Source organism: Somniosus microcephalus, chromosome 3 (assembly GCF_052327205.1).
Source record: "Somniosus microcephalus isolate GS21.2 chromosome 3, FLI_Smic_1.0, whole genome shotgun sequence".
In the NCBI taxonomy this organism is placed as follows: domain Eukaryota; kingdom Metazoa; phylum Chordata; class Chondrichthyes; order Squaliformes; family Somniosidae; genus Somniosus; species Somniosus microcephalus.
In genome coordinates this window covers 339,566,950-339,585,450 of record NC_140989.1, presented here as the reverse complement: position 1 = coordinate 339,585,450, position 18,501 = coordinate 339,566,950, and the positions used below count along the sequence as shown (strand labels likewise).

Here is an 18,501-nt window from a genome sequence, read left to right as displayed (position 1 = left end):
TTAAGGATGAAATAGCGGAGCACTTAGCAAATGGGGACAGGATAGGACAGAGTCAACATGGATTTACAAAGGGTAAATCGTGCTTGACTAATCTATTGGAATTTTTTGAGGGAGTAACTGGTAGAATAGATGGGGGAGAGCCAGTAGATGTGGTGTACCTGGACTTCCAAAAGGCCTTCGATAAGGTCCCACATAAAAGATTAGCATGGAAAATTGAGGCTCATGGGATAAAGGGGAAAGTTTTGGCGTGGATAGGGAACTGGCTGTCAGATAGAAAACAGAGAGTTGGAATAAACGGCTCATTTTCTGAATGGCAGGCAGTAACAAGTGGGGTACCACAGGGATCTGTCCTGGGCCCCCAGCTGTTCACAATTTACATTAATGACCTGGATCAGGGAGTCGGATGCAGCATTTCCAAATTTGCAGACGACACTAAACTAGGAGGGGGGGTGGGCTCAGAGGAAGAGACCAGGAAGCTCCAGAGCGATTTGGACAGACTGGGCGATTGGGCGGATAAATGGCAGATGCACTATAATGTGGACAAGTGCGAAGTTATCCACCTTGGGTGCAGGAACGGGAGGGCAAATTATTATTTAAATGGCAATAGATTGGGAGAGGGGGAAGTACAGAGAGACCTGGGTGTTCTTGTACACCAGTCACTGAAGGCGAGCATGCAGGTGCAACAGGCGGTCAAGAAGGCAAACGGTATGCTGGCCTTCATAGCAAAAGGGTTAGAATACAGGAACAGGGATACCTTGCTGCAGCTGTACAGGGCACTGGTGAGACCACACCTCGAGTACTGTGTACAGTTTTGGTCGCCTCATCTGAGGAAGGATGTTCTTGCCATGGAGGGGGTGCAGCGGCGATTCACCAGGCTGATACCAGGAATGGCGGGAATGACCTATGAGGAGAGACTATGTAGTTTAGGGATGTACACACTGGAGTTTAGAAGATTGAGAGGGGACCTCATAGAAGTGTATAAAATTCTGACAGGTCTAGACAGACTGGATGCAGAAGGAATGTTTCCCTTGGCGGGTGAGAACAGAACTAGAGGACATAATTTAAGGATAAGGGCTAAACCATTTAGGACAGAGATGAGGGGGAATTTCTTCACTCAGAGAGTGGTGAACCTGTGGAACTCATTGCCACAGAGGGCAGTGTACGCCAGCTCATTAAATATATTTAAGAGGGAATTAGATATATTTCTACGGGCAAAAGGGGTTAAGGGTTACGGAGAGAAGGCGGGGACGGGATACTGAATTAAAGGATCAGCCATGATCTCATCGAATGGCGGAGCAGGCACGAAGGGCCGAATGGCCTACTCCTGCTCCTATCTTCTATGTATCTATGTATCTATGATCAAGTCTGTTCGCAACCTTGGTGTCATATTTGATCACAAATTGAGCTTCCTACCTCATATCTGTTCTGTCACTAAGACTGATCATTTCCACCTTTGTAATATCGCTCGTCTCCACCCTTACCTCAACTTATCTGCCGCTGAAACCCTCATCCATGTCTTTATCACCTCTAGACTTGACTATTCCAATGCACTCCTGGCCGGCCTCCCTAGTTCTACCCTCCATAAACTTGAGATCATCCAAAACTCTGCCGCCAGTGTGCTAACTCGCACCAGGTCCCGCTCACCCACCTCCCCTGTGCTCACTGACCTACATTGGCTCCCCGTTAAGCAACACCTCAATTTTAAAATTTACATCTTTGTTTTCAAATCCCTCCATGTCCTCGCCCCTCCTAATCTCCTCCAGCCCTATAATCCCCCTGGACCTCTGCGCTCCGCCTATTTTGACCTTTTGAACATCCCCGATTTTAAATGCTCCACCATTAGCAGTCGTGCCTTCAGCTTACATTTTACAACTTATATTTATATAGCACCTTTAACGTAATAAAACGTCCCAAGGTGCTATATAAATATAAGTTGTTGTTGTCAGGACTGCAGCAGTGGGACATTACACAGAATCCTAGAAATTTACGACAAAGAAGGTGGTCATTTTGGCCCATCGTGTCTGTGCCGGCCAGGACTTCAGCAGTGGGACACTACACAATTGTAACTATTGTGTGTTTTTGGAAAAAAAAACTTTCCCCAATATGGGTATAATTTCACCTTTTAAACACAATTGGGAATGTTTTACGCTTGTCGAAATTTGGGTGTTAATCTCACCATTGTCTGCTTATTATAACGGCCGTGAACAGAAAAGCTTATTATTTTAGTTTTCTGAATTTGTTCCATAGGATTTAATTATCTTCATCAGCACAAACATGACAGATCGAAGGCCTGCCTGCAGAAATGCTAATTTTGTTCCTTTCGAAGTGGCCGAAGAACCACTGGATTAGTCAAGTAATGGCCAATTCTCTGTCCCACTCCCACTCTGACCACCTCTCTGTGCTTGGCCACGTACACTGTTCCAAGGAAGCTCGAGGAACAGCACCTCATCTTTCGATTAGGCACTTTACAGCCTTCTGGACTCAACATTAAGTTCAATGATAACAACAGAAAATGCTGGAAACACTCAGCAGGTCAGGCAGCATCCGCGGAGAGGGAAAGAGAGTTAACGTTTTGGGTCAAAACCTGTTACATCTGTAACCCTTGCCAGTTACGATGAAAGGTCATCGACCTGAAACGTTAACTCTGTTTCTCTCTCCACAGATACTGCCTGACCTGCTGAGTATTCCCAGCACTTTTTGTTTTTATTTCAGATTTCCAGCATCCGCAGTATTTTGCTTTAGTTTAAGTAATGGCCAAGGACGTTAATCCAGCTCCGGAGAGTGGAAAACTATAGGAATTTAAGCAGAGCAGCAGATTTGTGCACCCCTACTGATTGACTCAGCTTGAAATAGATCCATAACATTAGAACCCCAATATTCGTGCTTATGTGTGCGATCAACCCCTGAGATTAGCAATCAGAAATTTTTTAAAAACAGCCTACCATTGGATTTTTAAAAATTGTGGTCATTGTCACCTTGTGGAACTTATATTAAAAATGATTTATTTTAATATTTTTTGGGTTTAGCCTTCTTTGTACTTGTAATCATTTAAGTTCAACATCTAAACTTTTGAGATGTTTGATTTCCCAAGAGGGAGAATGAAGTACACAGCTGAGCAGCACATCTGGTCTTAGCAGCAGTCTGCTGATCATCAAGCAATTAGGAAGGCAATTAACATGTTAGCCTTTATCACAAAGGGATTGGAGTGCAAGAGTAAAGACGTCTTACTGCAATTATATAGGGCCTTGGTGAGACCACACCTGGAGTAGCGTGTACAGTTTTGGGGCCAGAAATTGGGTTGCTTTGCGCCTCTCGTTAGTGCCCAGTTGCGGCGCCGCTAACACCTCCCGCGAAATTCAGCGGGAGGTTAGCAGCGGCGGTAGCCATTAGCACCTGCTCCGCTGTGCCGGCAATGATGACATCATCGCCGTGTGCAGCACCCCGTTTGCGCCCTGGCCGCAAACTTCCCTTGTGCTCCCTGACCTCTCGCCGGGCAATATGTGCAACAGGATCAGGGGGCGGTTTTGCAGCGGCGGCAGCGGGCAACGATGCAATTTTTAGGACAGGTGTCGGGCGGCCATTTTTATCTTGGCCGACTGTCAGCACCTGCCCCCTTTCACATTTGTATGCTGGGTGCCGGCCGCGATCATTCGGGCTGGCACTCCTCTTGAGTGCTGGGCTGTTTCCATGGCACCCCGCTCCCTGATGGTCCGGCAGAGCCCCGGTGTGCGCAGCGCTAGGCCCCTCCCCATTAATCAGGGGAGGAGGCCTGCAATGACATGGCGCTACGTGCCGCCATGTCACTGAGTAGCAGCGCCCCAAGAAGGAGGTGAAGCGCGTCCAGTAGCGTCCACCTCCTTCTTGTGGCGATACTACTGAATTTACGGGGTAGGGGTGCTAAAATTAGTTCCCTGGCGAGGCTAGCACCCCAAAATGGGCTATACCCAATTTTTCCACCTTGGTCTCTTTGCCTAAGGAAGGATATACTTGCCTTAGAGGGAGTGCAACAAAGGTTCACTAGACTGATTCCTAGGAAGAGGGGGTTGCCCAAGAGGACAAATTGAGTAGACCAGGCCTATATTCCCTAGAGTTTAGAAGAATGAGAGATGATCTCATTAAACATACAAAGTTCTTAAGGGGCTTGACAGGGTAGATGCAGGGAGGATGTTTCTCCTGGTTGAGGAATCTAGAACCAGGGGTCACAGTCTCCGAATAAGGGGTCGGCCATTTAGGACTGAGATGAAGAGAAATTTCTTCACTCAAAGGGTTGTGAATCTTGGAATTCTCGACCACAGGTGGCTATGGATGCTCAGTTGTTGAGGATATTCAAGACAGAGATCGATAGATTTTTGGATACTAAGGAAATCAAGGGATAGTGCGGGAAGGTGGAGTTGAGGTAGAAGATCAGCCATGATCTTACTGAATGGCGGAGCAGGCATGAAGGGTTGAATGGCCTACTCCTGCACCTATTTCTATTGTTCTTGGGTTTGAAGTGCCACGGCATAGTTTAAAAGCCCGATGGTAGCCTGTTCGGGTGGGTACTTAGCCTCAGTGCAGCCTGCACTCTCGGATAACCTTGCCCCACCAACAGCAACACAAGAACCAATGCAGAAAAATCCATCAAAAAAAAAATACTCCACCAAGGAGGTTAGCTGCTGCATTGTTGAACTACAACAGTGAATACATTCCAAAAGCACTTCATTGGCTGTAAAGCACTTTGAGATGTCCGGTGGTCATGAAAGGTGCTATATAAATGCAAGTCTTTCTTTCTTTTAATTCCAGTAGAGTACGTGAACTGGTTGCTACCTGGTAGTTTGGATTTCCCCTATTGGTGGCATTACAAATTGTATGTAATTCTATGTAATCTCTTTCTGAAAGCCCATTAACAAGCTATTAAAAAGCCTTAGCGAACAATGGAAGATTTGTTATTAATTTCACTCCTGTTTTTTGGGGAGTGGAAAAACAGAACATAAGCTGGAGGGATTTAGGGCTCATATCTCTAATTAATTTTGAAAAATCATGATTACTCCATTCACTAATTCCTCACTAGCCACCTTCGGTATTCTTACGCGTGTCTTTCATCTAGTCCTGGGCAGATTTTAATACCCTGAGCACCTTATTAATGCAAATACGGGGTACCATTCTACTTAATTGGCCGTAAAGCTCTTTGGGATGTCATGAAAAGCGGTATATAAATGCAAGTCTTTCTTTTTCCTCATTCACAAGCGTTTGAAGAATTCCTTCACTTTCCTCTGTGAATATTGAAGCAAAGTACTCATTGAGCAATGCTGCCTAGTGTAACAATATCATCATGCTCATATTTTGAGTGGCCCCACTCCATAATGATTAGAAAGCGAAAAACTTCATATGCTGCCAAGCTGAAACAAATTCTGGAACCACTCAGCTATTTATCTTTTCAGCCATTTAACCATATTTTGTTTCCCATGTAAGCACTTCACAGGTCATTCTACTTCCATTGTAGTCGTGTATATGTTTTTCCGCAGCCCCCAACCCCTTTTTTCTTCATTGGAATATTGCTAGGCTACATTGTACTAATCTCACACTTAGATATTTTCCACTGTTTACCAGTTAACTTTTCCCTCCCAGTTATCTAGGCTAGGTCCTCTTTCATTCCACTGTAGTTTGCTCAACTCCCATCAACTTTGTTTCTGACTCTGTAGATTCCTGCTCTCTGTTAACATTATATAGAATGTACAGTACAGCAACAGGCCATTCGGCCCAACTGGTCTGTGCCGGCGTTTATGCCCAACATGAGCCTCCTCCCAACCCTCTTCATCTAACCTTATCAGCATAACCTTCTATTCCTTTCTCCCTCATGTGTTGATCTAGCTTCCCCTTAAATGCATCTATGCTATTCACCTCAACTACTCCTTGAGGTAGCGAGTTCCACATTCTTACCACTCTTTGGGAATATAAGTTTCTCCTGAATTCCCTATTGGATTTATTGGTGACTGTCTTATATTTATGGTCCCTAGTTTTGGCCTCCACCACAAGTGGAAACATCTTCTCTACGCCTACCCTATCAAATCCCTTCATAATTTTGATCATTTATCCCTAATTTTTTTTCATTCCTTCCTATTGCTAACCAGCTCCAGTTCATTACTCAGAACTAAGTCTAATATTGCACCTTTTCTTTGTATAGTTTATTGTGTGTCGTCTCAAATTCGCCTGAATTTTACTTCCAATATCTTTCATTTTTAATGCTGAAACCTTATCATTAATAAGTGCGGTTATGCTGCTCCCCACCCTTGTTGGCTTCTCTATCTCTTTTGTTCAGTTCCCAGTCCAACCCTGGGTGAAGCCAAGTTTTAGTTAAAACAATGATATATTTTCTACAACAACAAAAAAACGATACTTGCATTTATATAGCACCTTTAACATAGAGGTTTAGGTAGGAAATTCCAGAGCATGGGGCCTAAATGGCTGTAGGCCCAGCCTCCAATCGAGGGGCGGGTGATCTTCGGATAATGTCACCAAGTAACAGCATGTGGATAAGGAAGAGGGAGCCAAGAATATGATTGTTATGGGACTCCAGATGTAACAGTACAGGGGCGGGAAGATTGGCCATTTCTGGAGATACTATAGCTATGATTGGATGGGTAAGCTACTGTCAGAGCTCCAAGTAGAGCGCTTGCTTTGGGAGTCTTGTATCAGGCATGCGGACAATGTGGCCTGTCCATCGGAGCTGATCAAGTGTGGTCAAAGCTTCGATGCTGGGGATGTTGGCCTGAGCAAGAACACTGACGTCGGTGCGCCTATCCTGCCAATGGATTTGCAGGATCTTGCGGAGGCAGCGTTGGTGGTACCTCTCCAGTGCTTTGAGGTGCCTGCTGTACATGGTCCATGTCTCTGAAGCATACAAGAGCCCCAGGTGGGCAGAGGAAACGCATCAAGGACACCCTCAAAGCCTCCTTGAAAAAGTGCAACATCCCCACCGACACCTGGGAATCCCTGGCCCAAGACCGCACAAAGTGGAGGAGAAGCATCCGGGAAGGCGCCGAACACCTCGAGTCTCTTTGCCGGGAGCAAGCGGAAGCCAAGCGCAGGCAGCGCAAGGAGCGCACGTCAACCCAAGCACCCCACCCATCCGCCCCTTCAACCACCGTCTGCCCCACCTGTGACGGAGACTGTAGGTCCCGCATTGAACTAATCAGTCACCTGAGAACTCATTTTTCATGTGGAAACAAGTCACCCTCGGTTCCGAGGGACTGCCTAAGAAGAAGTTACTGCCGTTGTTGCTTCTAGTTCCCTAGTTTCATCTCTCACACCCCTTACTTTAATGTACGTATATTTTAGCCCTTTGTCCTCTTTGCTATTAGTAACCTTCATTCCTTCACTATATTTCCTCTTTGCACTACTATACTTTTTGTATGTCCCCTCGAAGTAAAGTCTCACTATTTTCCCTTCCTAACCTCTCTAATACTATCTAGTTGCGTTATTTCCTCACCCCCCCTTTGCTTCCCTTTATCTATTGTTAACATCTTGCGAGCCTCAACGCTCATCAACTTTCCTGGTTTTTGGAAGGGTGACACGGTATGAGGGGCATTATTTAGAGGTGAGGTTGTACTAGGAATAACTTGCACAAAGCACAAAAACAGGACAGCAACAATGAGGACGGAAAATTCTGGAAATGCACAGCAGGTCTGTCAGCATCGGTAAAGAGAAAAGACAGGTTAACGTGTCAAGTGTAGACCCTTCATCAGAACTGAAAACTGGAAGATAAGAAAGCCCCCTAACACTGTTGAACACAAAAATGTGAGGAAACTGAAATGAAAACAGTGAATGTTGGAAGCAAAAAGTGGGTTCATCCAAACTGAAAAGAGAAGATATGCCAAGTGCCAGGGTGCAGACATTCCTGCCAGAATTGTTCTAATGAAGAATTTACATCCAAAATGGTAACGTATGCTAAAAGACTCATATACCCAGCTTTAAAGAAAATCGGGGAGATGGCCAAGGTCTAACGTTGCTAGATTCAGTGTTCAGACCAGAGACCAGGAGAAAGATGAGATACTGTTCCTCAATCTCGTATTGAACTTCATTGAAACAGTGTAAGAGGTCAAAGATAGAGCATCAAAGTGGGATTAGGAGGGAAAGTTTAAGTGCCAAGCCACATGGAAGTCTAGAAAAACTTTGCAGACAGAACAGAGGTTCAGCAAAGCAGTCAGCCAATCTATTGTAGCGGAGACCTCACCATCAGCAGCAAATAATGTACGCATGAATCGGAGGAAATGTGTGTGAATTGCTGTATCACGTGGATGAGTGTTTGGGTCTCTGGACAAGGTTGTGGGAAGAGGTGAATGTACAGGCATTGTACCAGCTGCGATCGCATGGAAAGTTGCCAGGGAAAGGACATCATGACCATCAGAACGTTAACTTGTCCTTTCGACTTATAGATGCCGATGAACCTGCTGTGCATTTCCAGCATTTTTGATTTTTATTTCCAACCTCCAACATCTGCAGGTTTTTTTTCTTTTTATACGAACAGTGGAGAGAGGTTTGAGCAAACTCCAATGACATTGAGTAATAACCTTTGACCATCAGATACAATGAAGAGAGGGAAAAGACTTGGAGTCTCCTTAAATTATGTTGACTCTTTTTTTAATACGTACCCTGGATAACAAAATGGCTTAGAAGAGTTTGAAGTGGTGGAACCTGTTGTTTCTGTTAAATGGCAACATGCATCTCCTCCTCATCTTCTGCTTTCACTTCTGTCTGAATGTAATTGTCCTCAATGTATCCATCATCTTCCTCCAGACCTTGAGGTGGATACAGTGTTCGATCCCCAACTTCCTCCATCTCACTACTGTGTGCCATGCCCACACTAACTCTGTCGTTGTCCTGGCTGCCGGCGTCTTGTTCTGGTAGCAGCTGGTGTCTGTAGCTGGTGAAGTATTTGTGAAAGAGTTTAAATTTCGCACCAATTGCAATCAACACCGAGAGGGCGATGGCAATTACCAGAACTCCGACAAGATAGAGCCATCCTTTCTGACCTTCTGCTGATGGTGTTTCTGAAGCTGGAGCTTTCAATAAAGTAATGTTAATTAAAATTAAACTACATACACATCAATCAATATTCACACATGCACACACTTTGGAGAAACATTTGTATTAAGATGAATCCATGCAAGCGTTACAGAATAAGAAAAAGAAGCACCGAGTATAATGCTGCTGAGTGTGGGGATGAAAGTGAGATATTTGGACCCCTATCCAACATATATGTCGCCAAACATGCAGAAGTTATGAACAGACGGGAACACTGAAGGTTCCTCCCAGCATCTTCATGCCTCTCGCTGCTCAACAATATTTTCTGAACAATTTTTAAACCACAAATCACAACAAAAGCATTGTTGCAAATTTACTGATCACCTTTCATTCAGTTCAGTCTAATTGTCAATTGGGCTCTGTGTGGTGGCAGGTATTTCACCCCATCTATATATAATAATAATCCCTGCATTTTGGAAATCTATGAAGGTCCGTTTCATCTAAAAGCCTTACAGACTACTGGGCTGTGTAGAAAATTCATACTAAGGAGGATATTTCATCTCTTATTGAATCCGTATTGCTTTCTATTGATTTGTACCATCAGTAACGTACTAGATCTTTATGTCTCTGTATAATTATTTTATTTGTAAATAAAAATTGTTATTCGTCTTAGCCTGAGCATGATGGTGTGTGGTGTTTACTGCCTTTCAAAGTGCACAGAATAATGTGGTGTTTATCCCACTTCGCCTAGAGTGTGTACTTAAGGTGTAAATGTTAGACCTGGCCCATGAATCCTCACCATTCAGGTTTTGTTTCGGTCTTTTTATGGAAACTGCTTAATTTCCTGTTGTCGCAAATCAAAAATGTTGAGAGAGAGCCTGAGCCATAACTGAGATTGCCGACTGGGTCCGAACGATACCAACTCACTCTCGAAGTTGCCTAGAGATCATGAGGAGATTCCATAAAGTCAAGGAAAAGCACAAGCAAAATGTAGCCTTCAATGAATAGATATTTTATGGGCAGGATTATATTTTGTGGGCCGCAAAATCCCAAAGTGCTGGCATTACCTGAAGAAGTGTTTGGCATGGAAAGTATGCAACAAGTAACAGCAGCCAAAATAGCTGTATCTTCCACTGACTAATTGTTTCCTCATCTCATGTTGTCTTATCTGCTCCCAAGCAATTTATCAGATTAGGAGGGTAGTCTGTAATAAGAATGAACTTCCTTTTTTTTCAAGACTCTTACTCTGCCTCTACAGTAACATGATATTTTTCAGCCTTGTGTTCTTACCCCAGAACAACCTGGACCATCCAGATTGTTGAGCAAAATCTGCAACACATCATGACAGAAGACATTGTACTGTACCAGACAGTAACACAGAGGGAGTTATCTGGAGCTTCCTGGCCTAGTGAGTCACCAGAATAGGGAACACATATAGAGCATTGAGGCACCCGAATCGGCACTAAATAAAGATGGGTTATAGATGCCCTAGGCACAAGTCTCTAACAGAAAGTGTGGTTAGTATAGAGATCAGCAAGCCCACCTTCAAACTGAGAGTAGTGAAACACCAGTGTCATCTGCTCAATGTTATGGCCACCATGCACATTATTGAAGAAAGGCCGAGCAGGGTGGAAACACACCTAGAATTTTACAGCCCACAAGGAGGCCATTCAGTCCATCACACCTACCCCAGCTCTCTGAAAGAGCACTCCACTTTGTCCCATTCTACTGTCCTTCAAATATTAATTCACTTGCCTTCTAAAAGCTATTATAGATTCTGCTTCCATCACTATGTCATTCTGCTTCTTTACAATCATCTGCACAAAAAAATTCTCTTAGCCTTTCCTTTTGTTCTTTTGGTGAGGATCTTAAAGTTATAGTCACTGGTTACTGAACCTATGGCCTGTGGAAACAGGTTTTCTCCATTTACCTTATAAAAACCCTTCATAATTTTGAACGTTTCTTAACCTTTCTTTGTTCTCATGAAAAGAACCCCAATTTCTCTACTCCATGCTCACAGGTAAAGCCTGTCGCCCCTTGTACCTTCTTAACGAATCTCTTCTTCCCTTCAGTGGTGCAATCCATGCTTGGTGGAACAGGACTGTACTGTTAATCATAGATCTACCCAGTCCTACCCAACACCTGAGTACCTGCGGCCCTCCCATGGCCTGTGCGATCTCGCTGGGCTTGACCCCGTGGATGAGCCACATAAAGACTTGAAACAGGCTGTGTCAGCTGTGGCTCAGTGGGTAGCACTCTAGCCTCTGAGTCAGAAGGTTGTCAGTTTAAGTCCCGCTCCAGAAACTTGAGCACAAAAATCTAGGCTGACACTCCAGTGCAGTGCTGCACTGTCAGAGGTGCCTTCTTTCGGATGAAACATTAAACCGAGGCCCTGTCTGCTCTCTCAGGTGGATGTAAAAGACCCTTTGCACTATTTCAAAGAAGAGCAGGGGAGTTATCCCTGGTACCCTGGCCAATATTTATCCCTCAATCAAAAAAACAGATGATCTGGTCATTATCACATTGCTGTTTGTGGGAGCTTGCTATCTGCAAATTAGCTGCCGTGTTTCCTACATTACAACAGTGACTACACTTCAAAAAGTACTTCATTGGCTATATAGTGCTTTGATATGTCCGGTGGTAGTGAAAGGCGCTATATAAATGCAAGTCTTTTTTTTTCTGCATGGTGTCCATGGCCTTGACATCCTTCTTAAAGTAGCACACCCAAAACTGGATACAATATTCAAACTGTGGCTCAGTCAATGATTTGCATAGGTTGAGCATTGCCTCTTTGCTTTTGTACTCTATGCCCCCTATTTAAAAACCTAGAACACCATGAGTGTCATTTTCACCTTCACCACTTGAGTGGAAACTGGCGGAATGGATCAACTGCCCATTGTAGAATCCGCCCGAATTTCAATTCCATTCAACTTAATTATCAGCTGTTGCTGCTAGAAGCAGGAAAATGCACCCCACCCACCACCACCATCCCTGTGGTGAAGTGTACATAACAAACATGTGGGTAAAACACTTGTGGGACATATCGGAGTTGGAATATCTGGAGCTCTGAAAGCACCAGTCTGGAGCCTTTTCATGGAAATATGTTCTGCCCCAATTCTGCCCACATAGCCAGACTGTCGCAGAGTAAGAATGAGCTAACTGGGAACGTGTTCCAAGCTATTGAGGATTGCCTTCTGCTTGACAGAAAGAAAGCCCAGTTCAGTAAGCACACGTAGGCAGCGCGCTCGTAATCTCCCAGACTCAGCTAAACATGAGTTATACCACCAAATTACCTAGACCCCCCTCATTCAAGCTTGTGGTTCCAGGCTTACTGTTACATAGAAACATAGAAGATAGGAGCAGGAGTAGGCCATTCGGCCCCTCGAACCTGCTCCGCCATTCAATGCGATCATGGCTGATCATCCAAATTCAGTACCCTGTCCCTGCTTTCTCCCCATATCCCTTGATCCCTTTAGCCTTAAGAAATATATCCAACTCCTTCTTGAATATATTTAATGAATTGGCCTCTACTGCCTTCTGTGGTAGAGAATTCCACAGGTTCACCACTCTCTGGGTGAAGAAATTCCTCATCATTTCTGTCCTAAATGGCTTACCCCTTATCCTTAGACTGTGACCCCTGGTTCTGGACTCCCCGACCATCGGGAACATCCTTCCTGTATCTAGTCTGTCTAGTCCTGTTAGAATTTTATAAGTTTCGATGAGATCCCCTCTCATTCTTCTAAACTCCAGCAAGTACAAGCCCAATCGACCCAATCTCTCCTCATACATCATTCCTGCCATCCCAGGTATCAGCCTGGTGAATCTTCGCTGCACTCCTTCCATGGCAAGAACATCCTTCCTCAAATAAGACGACCAAAACTGCACACAATACTCAAGATGTGGTCTCACCAAGGCCCTGTACAACTGCAGCAAGACATCCTTGTTCCTGTACACAAACCCTCTCGCTACGAAGGCCAACATACCATTTGCCTTCTTAACCGCCTGCTGCGCCTGCATGCTTACCTTCAGCGACTGGTGCACAAGGACACCCAGGTCTCGTTGTACTTCCCCTTCTCCCAATCTATTGCCATTCAGATAATCTGCCTTCTTGTTTTTGACACCAAAGTGGATAACCTCGCATTTATCCACGTTATATTGCATCTGCCATGCTTCTGCTCAATCACCCAACCTGTCCAAATCATACTGGAGTTTCTCGGCATCCTCCTCACAGCACACACGCCCACCCAGCTTTGTGTCATCTGCAAACTTGGAGATATTACATCTAGTTCCCTCGTCCAGATCATTAATACATATTGTGAATAGCTGGGGTCGAAGGACCGATCCCTGCGGTACCCCACTAGTCACTGCCTGCCATTCGGAAAAAGAGCCGTTTATTCCAACTCTTTGCTTTCTGTCTGCCAACCAGTTCTCTATCCAAGTCAATACCTTGCCCCCAATCCCATGTGCCTTAACTTTACATGCTAATCTCTTATGCGGGACCTTATCAAAAGCCTTTTGAAAGTCCAAATTCACCACATCCACTAGTTCTCCCTTATCTATTTTACCAGTTACATCCTCAAAAAATTCCAGTAGATTAGTCAAGCACGATTTACCTTTTGTAAATCCATGTTGACTTTGTCTGATCCGGTCACTGTTTTCCAAGTGCTCTGCTATTACATCTTTTATAATGGACTCTAGCATTTTCCCCACTACCGATGTCAGGCTTACCGGTCTGTAATTCCCCGTTTTCTCTCTACCACCTTTTTTGAACTTGTTAACTGTACTGACAACTTTCTCAAGGGCAATTAGGGGTGGGCAATAAATGCTGGCCTTGCCAGTGACGCCCACATCCCATGAACGAATTTAAAAAAACTTCAATGTGTCATAGAAGATAGCAGCAGAAGTAGGCCATTCGGCCCCTCGAGCCTCTTCCACCATTTAATGAGCTCATGGCTGATCATCCAAATTCAGTACCCTGTCCCTGCCTTCTCCCCATATCCCTTGATCCCTTTAGCCTTAAGAAATATATCTAACTCCTTCTTGAATATATTTAAATAAGTTGGCCTCAACTGCCTTCTGTGGTAAAGAATTCCACAGGTTCACCACACTCTGGGTGAAGAAATTCCTCATCATTTCTGTCCTAAATGGCTTACCCCTTATCCTTAGACTGTGACCCCTAGTTCTGGACTCCCCCGCCATCGGGAACATCCTTCCTGCATCTAGTCTGTCTAGTCCTGTTAGAATTTTATAAATTTCAATGAGATCCCCTCTCATTCTTCTAAACTCCAGCAAGTATAAGCCCAATCGACCCAATCTCTCCTCACACGTCATTCCTGCCATCCCAGCTATCAGTCTGGTGAATCTTCACTGCACTCCCTCCATGGCAAGAACATCCTTCCTCAGATAAGGCGACCAAAACAGCACACAATGTCATTGTATTTTTCTGAAAGTATCATGTAACAAATTGTACAACAGCTTCACAAAATGTATGTAAGCCTTTTTAAAACAAATATATATATATTTTAGAAAACAGAAGGCAAATTCAGTGTGAGCACACAGAGGCAGTAAACAAAGTAACCTTCAAGAAGGAACTCAAAATATTGACATGCAATTCAGGAAAGGGAGGCCAACCAATGCTTTGAATTGTGAACAGAAATAAACAGGAAGTCTCAACAAAAAGGATTGGTTACAATAGTTATATATCACAAGAACAAAAGAAGTAGGAGTCATAGGCAGAAAAGTATGCTTTTCCTTAAATCCATATTGTACCCGTTTACTGTTATTGCAAAATAAATTAAATAACATGTGGACAGGAACTTATACAATTGCATTAACCATTGCAGGGAGAAAATTAAACCCATAGGTTGGAAAGGGAAAATGTGCAGTGCATTCATATTGGGCAACAAACATACTTTATCAGGCTTGGCCCTCAACTTAGCTTTGGCCCCTCATGCAAATTTCTAATGCTGCAGTATTTGTAGCATATGTGCTAGTAATTTCAAAATAGTGAGCCAGCAGGACACAGGAAAAAAGGTATCTCACCTGAAATATTACAGAGTAAAGATTCTGGAACAGGTGCTACCGGGGCGGGAATGATTCAGTGATTTAAATGGCTGAAAGATACGGGACTCACTTCTGAAACTATGGATTTGGATGTAAAGGCGGAGTTGCAGCTGGTTGAAGACAATAGATTGCTAAAGGCAGCATAAATGAGGTAAGTGAGTGCACATTTTGACCACATGAAAGATTGACAAACCACAAGGTTGCAAACATTTTACACTCCAGTGATACTAAGGGCTCGATTTTGCCAGGCCCGAGGAGGCGGGATTGGAGGCGTGTGAGGTGTTAAAATCACTAAAACTGGTGGGCGGGCCCGATCCCACCTCCATCCCACCTCCAAGCAATTTTCCCACATGCGAGTTTTCTGACCCTGTCTCCATCCCGCCTCCAAGAGTCTGGATAGGCCCTTAAGGCCCTTAACAACCAGTTAATCCCATTTTGAGAGGCCTTTCTGATTTTAACAGTTTTCCCACGTGCTGCACGCCTCCTCTGAAACACGCCAGTGAAACCTGGCGGCCTCACAAGTGGATTGCTTACGAACAGCTGCAGCTCCACCATTAAAAAGGAGTTTTCAGCAATCTTCATTTGCAGGTGGCAGAACTTTGTTGTCTCAGGTCTGGGGGAACTTTTAGCAGGCATACGCATTGTTGTGGAAGATTGGAGCCTGACACCCATCTCCAGTATGACCTCCTGGGAAACCCCTCTCCCCACCTTGAATGAGTGCTTCCTCAACTGAGGTACATACCAGAAGAATGGGAACCATTTATTTCCTTTCCTCCTGGATATCAGATTCAGACGAAGACCAGCCACGGCAGCAGCAGAACCCTGAACAACAGCAGCACCAACTGCAGGAGCAACAGCAGGAGCTCCAAGCTGCTGCTCACCCACCTGAAGCTGCACAGGCCAGAAGGCGCCAGTGCGCGATCACATTGCTGCCCAGAATGCAAGGGATGCACTCATCTTAGCCAGATTTGCTTAGCCTGCACAATCAAACACTTTTGCCTCGCACATTCTTATCAGACCATCGACAATGGCCAAGAACCTGCGGATTCCTATCACTCTGACCACCATACTGACAATTGCAAGTTGCCCTAAGCCCTCACTGTGGAAGTCCCATTTGCAAAATGACACACGCCACAACTGCAACAGTTTGCCATCAGAATTTTTTATGACAATAAGCAAGTGATGGCATTTAAAAAATAAACACAACATTACACCCAAGTGACTACTCCTGTGACGACTTGTGCATTATCTTCCGCTTACGCGTACTCCTACGTGGTGCTTCCCCTGTGGCTTCAGCCCCTTGCTCACTTTCCTGCTGCTCCTGTCTCGACTCCTTTGGCGGGCATCCTCTGGGGTTGCGAACCTGTGAGGGCTCGGCAACAGTCTGCTGCTCCTGCGGCTGTGCAGGGGTTGAGACGCCAATCTCAGTTGGGTAGGGACTCTGGTGGGGCTCTGACCGAGGGCTTTGCAGTGGCATGGTTGTGTGAGCGCTTGAAGAGGAGCCCCCACTTCCTTGCTGTCTGCCACCAACATCCCTCTCATGGGTCAGCCCCACTTCAGAGCTAGCAAATGGCTTGACAGCACCTTGCTGCACTTCAGGGGGGCCATGACGACCTGTTCCTGTACTGGAAGTCCTACTCCCGAGGACTTACATGAATGTCTGGTTTGTATGCTCAATAGCTGATCATCGCTCCTCAAGAGATGTCAGTCTATTGTGAACAATGACCATGTTTTCATGATCCTGGTGACTAAGCTCCTCCATGGCCATAGCCATCCTCTCCTCTATGGTAGCCATCCTTTCCACGGAGGTTGCCATCCTTTCCATGGTGATGCGTCCATGCACCAACACCTCCACAAAGGCTCTGCTCATGTTAGCGATGGACTCCTCCATTCGCTCCACACTCGCAGCGACCCTGGAGACAAAACCTGCCAGAGACTCCTGCACCTGTTCCTGGAGTTCCAGCACCACTCTCCTTCTGGATGGACCCGGAGGCACAGGGTCGACATGCAGCGGAGCCGAGCTGGGAGCGTCCTGCGCCCTCCGATGAGGACTCTCCAGTGCTGTCCCTGTCTCCACCATCTGCTGATGCTCACTTGTGAGCTGTGATACACCAGGTGATAACTCTACTCTATGTCCCAAAGGTCCCACCGAGGTGTGAGTGTCTGCGTAGGTGCTGGGTGTGCTGAATTCTGCCGATGCTGCACCCTCAGAGGTTGCAGCTTCCTCTAAGGAGTCTGGAGGCTCAGGCTGTTCCTCCTGGATAGTGGAGACGGGGGCTCTCGATGGTCCTGTGGGGGAGTAAAGGAAAGAGTCAGAGATATGAGGCCAAGGTTACATGCACATTGAATATTGCAGATGATCAAAAGTCAATCTGTTAGAGCATCAGAATCATTATCAGTGACTCATGCAATGTCAATGAGAGAGATGATAAACTATACTGTCACCAGCTTGCTCTGATGCACCTGTCTGTCCATCCCCCACTTGTGCATCCTCCTCCACTCCCACTATCTCCAGGGCCGCCTCCTCCCAGGGGGTGAGCTGGGCTACTGAGGTGGCCCTCCTCCTGTCCTCGCTCTTTCCCTCTTATTGTAAGCTCTCTCTTCCTGCAATGAGGGAGACAAGTGGAGTTTGAGTGAGAATGAAGGAGTGAGTGTAGAGAATCCATATCATTGATGGTTAGAAGGAGACAAAGATGGAGTGAGGTGGCAAGACCAAGGGCCCTCCCTGTGTGTTGTAAGTTGTTTTCATAGCATCACAGCGATAGGGAGTGTGAGGGCTGCATAGTCGAATAGTTAGGTGAATGTGACCATAGAGAGAGAGGGAATGGGTAAGGGTGCAGGGATGTCAGTGTCAAGTGGGATGTGGAGGAAGAGGTTGTCAAAGCTGAGTGCTGGTGAGGAGAGGCAATGGGGATCAGATTGAGGGTGATGGGAAAGTCATACTCACTTTTCCACTGCGCAGAAGGTCATGAAACCTCTTCCTGCACTGCAGCCAGGTTCTGCAGCACATAGACAAAGAGTTGACCTCCTGGGCCACTTGCATCCACACAGCTTTCGTCTGCCAGGGAGGCTTCTTCCTCCCTGAAGAAGGGAAGAGCACCTTCTTATTTCCTGTTGCTCCCTTCAACAGAGCTTGCAGGGCGGCGTCATCGAACCTTGGTGCAGACTTTGGCCTACTGCTGGACATATTGGCTGGAGGAATCTATCACAGCAAAGGGCATAAGGTTTGCAGTCTGCAGAAGAAGCAAGGCTGCTTGCAGGCCTTAAATCCACCAGCACTGATGACGTCATCGGAGGCGATTTTCAGGATGGAAAGACTAAGTGGGCCAGGGGTTCCCACACGCTGGAAATCAATTGCCCAATTAGGTGAAAATCGCATATTTTTCCCACGTCTAATTGAAGTCGGGTGGCTAACACGAAAAACGGCTGACACGC

General features: G+C 45.5%; 1 protein-coding gene across 1 annotated transcript in view; it reads right to left on the bottom strand.

Moving 5' to 3' along the window:
* Positions 1-2,076: 2,076 nt before the first annotated feature.
* Positions 2,077-18,501, bottom strand: part of c3h1orf210 (chromosome 3 C1orf210 homolog) — a 30,353-nt gene continuing 13,928 nt past the window's right edge. The window contains exon 5 of the mRNA XM_085983243.1: positions 2,077-9,041. Within this exon, the coding sequence (XP_085839369.1) occupies positions 8,686-9,041 (356 nt within the window). The 3' untranslated portion in view covers positions 2,077-8,685. The remainder of the gene's footprint in view (positions 9,042-18,501) is intronic.